The sequence below is a fragment of the Perissodus microlepis genome, chromosome 20 (genome assembly GCF_051167445.1).
Source record: "Perissodus microlepis isolate ML-2025 ecotype Zambia chromosome 20, ASM5116744v1, whole genome shotgun sequence".
NCBI classification, from domain to species: domain Eukaryota; kingdom Metazoa; phylum Chordata; class Actinopteri; order Cichliformes; family Cichlidae; genus Perissodus; species Perissodus microlepis.
In genome coordinates this window covers 12,240,162-12,247,872 of record NC_140480.1, presented here as the reverse complement: position 1 = coordinate 12,247,872, position 7,711 = coordinate 12,240,162, and the positions used below count along the sequence as shown (strand labels likewise).

The 7,711-nt window shown below is 40.2% G+C and overlaps 1 protein-coding gene across 1 annotated transcript; it reads right to left on the bottom strand.

Annotated features, from left to right (window-relative positions):
* Positions 1–558: 558 nt before the first annotated feature.
* LOC146364202 (uncharacterized) lies at positions 559–6,245 on the bottom strand. The gene is made up of 2 exons (XM_084917252.1): positions 5,251–6,245; positions 559–5,130 (listed from the first exon to the last, which is right to left on the bottom strand). The coding sequence occupies exon 2, from the start codon at positions 2,680–2,682 to the stop codon at positions 559–561; it is 2,124 nt and encodes a 707-aa protein (XP_084773378.1). The 5' UTR covers positions 2,683–5,130; positions 5,251–6,245.
* Between the last annotated feature and the right edge of the window lie 1,466 nt (positions 6,246–7,711).

Here is a 7,711-nt window from a genome sequence, read left to right as displayed (position 1 = left end):
GTTCACTCATCTGCTGAAGCTTTTCTCTCATATGAATGACATATGAAATAACATTGACCGATTCCTCTTTAACTTGCTCTCCCTCCCATGAGTCCTTTAGCAGGGTCAATGGGCCTCTCACCTCATTGCCATAAAGAAGCTCAAACGGGGAGAAGCAAGTGGAGGCTTGAGGAACTTCCCTGTAGGCAAAAAGGAGGTATGGCAGCCACTGGTCCCAATCAGACCCTGTATCATTGACAAACTTTCGGAGCATTTGTTTGAGAGTTTGGTTGAAGCGCTCCGTCAGTCCATCTGTCTGTGGGTGATAAGGGGTTGTCCGCACACTCCTGATGCCTAACAGCTTATAGACCTCTTTCAACAGTGTGGACATAAAATTAGTGCCCTGGTCAGTTAAAATCTCCTGTGGGAATCCAACCCTTGAGAACAGTTGAATCAATGAGGAAGCTACAGTTTTTGCTTTAACAGTTTTTAGTGGAAAGACTTCAGGATACCTCGTAGCATAGTCTGTAATGACTAGCATAAAGCGATTTCCAGATTTACTTGTTTCTACAGGACCAACTACGTCCATGCCAAGACGCTGAAATGGTATACCAATGATTGGGAGAGGTTGGAGTGGTGCTTTGGTGGGGACCCTAATTGAAGTCTTCTGACATTGAGGACAACTCCTGCAAAACATAGCAACATCTGAGCGCAAAAACCAGGCCAGAAAAAATATCGCTTGATGCGAGCGGTGGTCTTATGCTTCCCCAGGTGGCCAGCCCAGGGAATAGAGTGCCCCAAAGTAAGCACTGTTTCACGGGCTACTTTAGGGACCACTAACTGTTTAACCTGGCCGTGCTGGTGGTATAAAATGCCATCTTGCAGAATGTACAGCTCTTTATTTGTGTCAGATTCAACAGAGTCCTTTTCCTTAGCCCTCAGCAACATGGCAGACAAAGTTGGATCAGCCTGCTGCATTTGTCTAATGTTTGTAGGTACTGAAAAACCTAAAGGCATATCTGGAGCAGCCTGAACTGATGTATTTCCAACAGTGTGTTGAAATTTTTCACTTCTTCTTTGACTGCGTGGCTTCCGAGACTTCCCGGGTTCTGTCTCTAGTTCAGCCTCAAAGAAGGGTAAAGCACTGAGGGTTGCATAATGCTCATCCTGATTTTTAGTTTGAGCCCTTGTTATAGCAACATTACACTCATGTACTTCCCTCAACAGATCATAGATGACTGGCAGATCCTCCCCAAGAACTACAGGATAGGGCAGATTATCAGCTACACCAACCTTTAACAGATAGGGTGTCCCCTGCACTTCAATAAACAGATCAGCAGTAGGGTATGGTCTTTCATCACCATGTATACAGCAAACTGATATGGTTTCAGAGGAGCATGTGTAATCGTTTGACACATATTTCCTGTGTACCAGAGTCTGTGTGCTGCCAGTATCTATTAAAGCATTAATTTCTTGTCCATTAATCTTAACTGTGGTGATTTTATTTGACTGCTTTCTCTCAGATGTAATATCCACATTCTGGTGAGGCACAAAACACATCTGAGATAATTTGCTTTGATTATTAGGACACATGGGCTTAGTGTGACCTTCCTGTCCACAAAGGTAGCACACTGGTGGCCTTTTACCTGGCTTCAAGGTATTCAGAGGCTGCTTTTCCCTTGTAAAGGGCTTACCCACACCCGTCGCTGACCTCTGAGGATGCTGAGGGGGTTGCGACCGACGTGAATCTCTGGCAGCCTTCCATGCACTGTTGCTCCATGGCTGACTCTTACTTCGGGCAGCTACAAACACATCAGCCAGGGTGGCAGCCTCTGCAGCAGACTTTGGATTATGCTCCTTAATCCAGACCTGAAGCTCAGGACACAGCATTCTTAAAAACTGCTCCAAGATAATAATTTCACCAACTTCTTTTACAGTTCTGTTTTTTGGCTGAATCCATTTTTCATAAAGTTCTTTCAGTCTTGCATACAGTTCCTTGGGACTCTCATCAAAAACTTCAAGACAGCGAAATCTTTGCCTGTATGTTTCTGGGTTTATATCATATTTTTGCAAAATGGCAGCTTTTACCTTATCATATTGCAGTGAATCGTCCACATCCATATTAACATAGGCACTTCGAGCCTTACCAGTAAGAAGAGGAATGAGGTGAAAAATCCAGTCTGACTCTGGCCAGCGACAAGCAGCTGCAATTCTCTCAAAAGTGGTCAGAAAATGTTCAACATCATCTTCAACAGCTAGTTTCTCTAGTTTAGGATGATGAATATGCACAGACTGACCTGTTAATATGGAGGCTGAGCCAGAACCCTCATGCTGAGATGTTGCTTGTGTCTGATAATCAGCTGGAGTTTCAACAGGCTCTGGATCAGTTGATGTGGGCTCTGGAAGTGGGGTGGTTCTGGCCTGCACTTCCATTTGCAAAAGCCGAAACTGGTGTTGCAAACTCTTAAAACGCTGTTCTTGCAGTATAGCATCCTCTCTCTGCTTTTTATCTCGAACTTCCTGCTGTCCCATGAAAGCCTGAAGAATCCCAGCAATATCAAGCAGAGTTGGCTCCCTGGTATCCTCTCCTTCAGTGTCTCCAGCCACAACTGAAATTCCTTCTTCCATCTCCCTCTCTGGCTGCTGCAAGGCCTCTTTGGCCTCCATTTTATTTCCTCTCTTTGGGCGCACAGCATTCTGCATGGCTCAAAAAGTTTGTCAGGGGACAAAAAAGGGCAGAAAAATGCAAAAAAAAAATCCTGTCTCCTCAACTGAAGGATCCCACTTCTGACACCACATGTGATGGACCGAGTTGAAAAACAGGAGGAGTCCCAGGAATTATTAGAAAAATATAGTTTCCATTTATTTAACCCCCAAAATTATATTTACAAGAGTAATGAATGTTGAGCTCATAAAAGAGGTCAAAGAAACAAAACTGAACTCAGGCAAAGACTGCAAACTTAACAAACCAAATGACTGCTACAAACAAACATAACTGACCTAAAACATGAAATGACATACAAAGGTATATATAATGGCTGATCAGACCATTGTGACACATGAGGGGTAACAAACAAAACACAATCATAAATCACAAACAATGCAGTACAATCTAGTTTGTTAATAAACTAAACACCAAAGAAGAAAATCAAAAACCCCATTAAACCCTAAACTCAAATATTTAATTAAATACAAATACTTTGTTTTTAAAGTAAAGAAAACACACATTCCCCCTTCAGCAGGAAGTGGTGGTGTGGTCCAATTATCTTCCTTTGCATTTAATGGTTTCAAACCCTGGCTACCATCTTTTGTCCAGCAACGACTTTAGAGTGTGGCCACGGGTTTGGCCATCACAATGCCTTTCAAACAAAACTAGCCATGATATTTTCCACCTTCCCCCTCTGACAATTAATATCAGTTAACCCCGCCCCCTTTCAGATTTGTTCACCAAAAGAAAATAAAAATAAAACGTCATTAACGCTGTTTATTATTTGTCAGACCGGTTTCATTTTCATGCTTTGTAAATATCTATGTTGTATGGAGCTTGAACTAAAATGTAAATATGTTTACTGTATTTGTAATAATTATAATCCATTAGCTGTACAGCATAGATGTGTCATGCAGATATCCTAATTCTGTGTATGGTAATCTTGCACCATTGAACTGTTAGTGAATGAGGCAACAATAAAAGTGGGAAACGTGCATTAGCAGATCAAGTGGTGCCTGCTTATTTCCTGCTTTATGTGAGCTTCTGCTGTAGTTTATTATGTGCTTTTAGCCCCAAGAAACCACCCTGTGGCGCACAATAAGATCTTCTGATGTTTGGTGTCATCTTCCTGTGATCTCCTGTGAACAGGTGGATTCATTCATTTCAAGTTTATGTATGTAGCACTAAATCACAGCAGGCGCTGAACACTGTAAAGACTCTAGAATAATTATGGAGGCACAACATTTAAAGCTCCTGTCCTTCCATCCCACAGACCTAAAAGTTAGTTATATGATAAACAGCCCCGTGTTTGTTTACTTGATTTGTAAAATGCAAAGTGGTGACTTTTTCTCTTCAAGTACGTCCTCATATGGAGACAGTTTTTTTTAATGGCCCAAAACAAGTCATTGTTTACAAAAATATACATTTTATTCCGCAAAATGAGGTAAACAGTGAAGAAAAGTATGAGAAAAGGGAGCATAGGATCTCCGGAGACTGTGGCAACTAGAATTATTGTATACGTGTGTGTATTAAGGACTGACACAGACAAAGAATTAATCATACAATGAAGCAATGTACTTTTTAAATGTTTATTAAAACCATTCAAGTATTGAGTCATGAATAAAACAGCAACCTCTGATCTGCTAATTGGGAAACAGAGGATGTCAGTGTATGTTTCAGTGCTAGTTGTACAAATTGAGTGAGATGACTTTACATTTGAATAGATTCGATTACAAGTTATATTTGGTTCTAATTGAATGAGTTCAATTTGATTTAAATCAAGCCAATTCACAACATATAAACTTGAAATATATGGTAAGATAAAGGTTGTGCAATAATACAGAGGAAGCCCAAACGATCAAATGACCCCCTATGAGCAAGAAAACTCCATTTTCGGCAGAACCAGAATCAGGGAGGGGCGGCCATCTGCCTCCACCGGTTGGGGTAAGAAAATGAAACTAAACTATAGGAAGACAAAGAGGAAAGATGTTCATGATATATATGAAACTTTCCGCTAGCCCTGACTAAAATATTGTTTTTGACAGGAAAGTATTGTTTCATTCATGTTTATTCCACGAGGTGGACAGCAGGAATAGAACAAACCAGATACTAAGAAATAAAATATACAATGAAATATTCTCGATATGCTAAAATTCCCACTGAGACTGGATAAGATTATTCTAAAACTGGTCAAAATACAATTCTCTTCATGCACAGAAATCCCACCCAGTCCCACAACCCAGGACAAATATTCCTTGTGTGTTCTTGAGCTGGACAGAAATTCCTCTTGCTGAGCGGGGTCCACGCCAGCCTCGTGTCAGGCAGACGAGGAGCCTCCTGTCCCAGTCTCGTCCGTCAACTGGGTCCATCACATCCCAACCCAGTTCGCATTCTGCACTGGAGTCCGTCGCTCGATACCACCGCGGCTCCCCTCACGTCATCACCTGTAAGTAAAAACAAATAGGAGCCAGAACCATCATCCCGGAAGCTGCCCTGGCTTATAGCCATGGCGACCCTCTCCCAACACGGCTGCACCCAGTGAACAACAGTGAGACACTACTCACAAATGCAGGCAGTATACATCTGCCCTGATGTCAATCACACACGTTGTCTCCTACTGTCGCCGTTCCTGCTGTCGGGACTGGGTCACCACATCACGCTGACCGGTCTCCAGACGAGGCGTCGCACCCCCCACGATCACGCAGCGGCTCCCTCTTTTCCACCTGGCCTTCATGCGTTCCTCTTCCAATCTAGGGCCTCTCTCCTCCCAGTGCTCAGCTTGCTTCCTTTTAATACGACCTTTAAACAGCTGAAAGGACACCTCTGGACACACCCATGCCTCAACATGTGATCACTATCAGCTAATTTGTCCCATTGCCAGCCAATCCACAGTGGATTAAAACAATGTAAAATAACACACTGAAACAATGTGATACAAACAGAATAAAATCATGCAAATAAAAACTACACTCACAAATAAACACTAAAATCAGAAAAAAAAAACAATATAAACGATGAATACAAATTTCTACTGTGTGAAACAGTTTCACTCTTTGAATATTTTTCATTTCTTACAATCAGAATTCTCCAATAGATTTTTAGAAGAAATTTATTTTCTTTCATGCATCACCAACTGACCCTTTTATGTTAACGTCTCAATCTCCAGCCTAACCTCATTGAATTTTGCTTAGCAAAGTACTTTTCAACTCTAATAATTAGTGAGATTATATTTCTTATCATCTGTTGGTCGTCTGACCTGATAAACTTCAATGAGCATTATAACACAGGAATGATTGTCTCTAAAAATGGGCTCCTGCACGCTTGCAGACATTTTTCCATCACAACTTATGGATGATGAAGGATTTGATTAAAGCTGTGAAACATTACTGATAAACTTCATGTGATGTTACATTAAAGCCAATTTTCTATTAAAATCAGGGTCTTTTCTAAGTGACCTCTGACCTTTGAGCAGTAGTGTGTACTGTATGCTTGTATGTAACTGTATCTGACCTGGATTTTATCACCAGTTTCAAATAAGAATCTTCTTTAAAGTCTGTCTTTCAATACAAATGAAGTTAAACTTTATCAAGGCTGATGGTAAACTGTCCCTAACAAGTCCACTTTATTGCGTGCTCATTGACTTTCTCCTATCAGAGCTGTTTAACAAGTCCACTTTATACATGCTTATTAATCTATCACGCTTATCAGTGGCTCATGGTTGCTTAAAGCCTATGTCTGAACTTGACCACAGAGCCAGAGCATCGTTCAATCTTGGCAACAGCTCCAGGATGACAAACTCCACTTTCTCTGCATCAAGACAGCTCATAACTTTTTAACAGTTTCTCCTGATAGCCTCATATCATCTGCTCTAATCAATAACCATACACTATCATTACAATGTAGACTACAGCTCAAAAGTCTGAGGTGAATTAGAAATGTCTTGTTTTCAGAATAGACTCAAATTTGGTTTCAGATTGAATCACAGCAATTTATCAAAAAGAATCATATAAATGCTTAATATTAACACTGATCACAAATCATGAATGATTTTTAATAGAATATCTACAGAGGTGTTCAGAGACCCATTTTCAGCAATAATCCCTCCTGTGTTCAGTGGTACATTGTCTTATCTAATGCAAGCTTAACACATTAAAGCCAAACTTATCACTCAAAACAGCTTTTTAAGAGATTTTAGCACAAACTGAAACTATTGTGGTGATTAAAGAAACAATAAATGTGTCTGGATCATCCCAGTGTTTGTTTTTAACCTCATGAAACCAAGTTTCCATTTTCCTCTAAAGGGGCTGCAACACCCAGCTGCACAAAACCTTCACTTTTTTTTAACAGTTTCACTGTTTTAATATTTTTCATTTCTTACAATCAGAATTCTCCAATAGATTTTTAGAAGAAATTCTTTTTTTTCATGCATCACCAACTGACCCTTTTATGTTAACGTCTCAATCTCCAGCCTAACCTCATTGAATTTTGCTTAGCAAAGTACTTTTCAACTCTAATAATTAGTAAGATTATATTTCTTATCATCTGTTGGTCGTCTGACCTGATAAACTTCAATGAGCATTATAACACAGGAATGATTGTCTCTAAAAATGGGCTCCTGCACGCTTGCAGACATTTTTCCATCACAACTTATGGATGATGAAGGATTTGATTAAAGCTGTGAAACATTACTGATAAACTTCATGTGATGTTGCATTAAAGCCAATTTTCTATTAAAATCAGGGTCTTTTCTAAGTGACCTCTGACCTTTGAGCAGTAGTGTGTACTGTATGCTTGTATGTAACTGTATCTGACCTGGATTTTATCACCAGTTTCAAATAAGAATCTTCTTTAAAGTCTGTCTTTCAATACAAATGAAGTTAAACTTTATCAAGGCTGATGGTAAACTGTCCCTAACAAGTCCACTTTATTGCGTGCTCATTGACTTTCTCCTATCAGAGCTGTTTAACAAGTCCACTTTATACATGCTTATTAATCTATCACGCTTATCAGTGGCTCATGGTTGCT

Coding starts and splice junctions, on each gene's coding strand:
- LOC146364202 (XM_084917252.1), bottom strand. CDS start 2,682: ATGCAGAATGCTGTGCGCCCAAAGAGAGGAAATAAAATGGAGGCCAAA.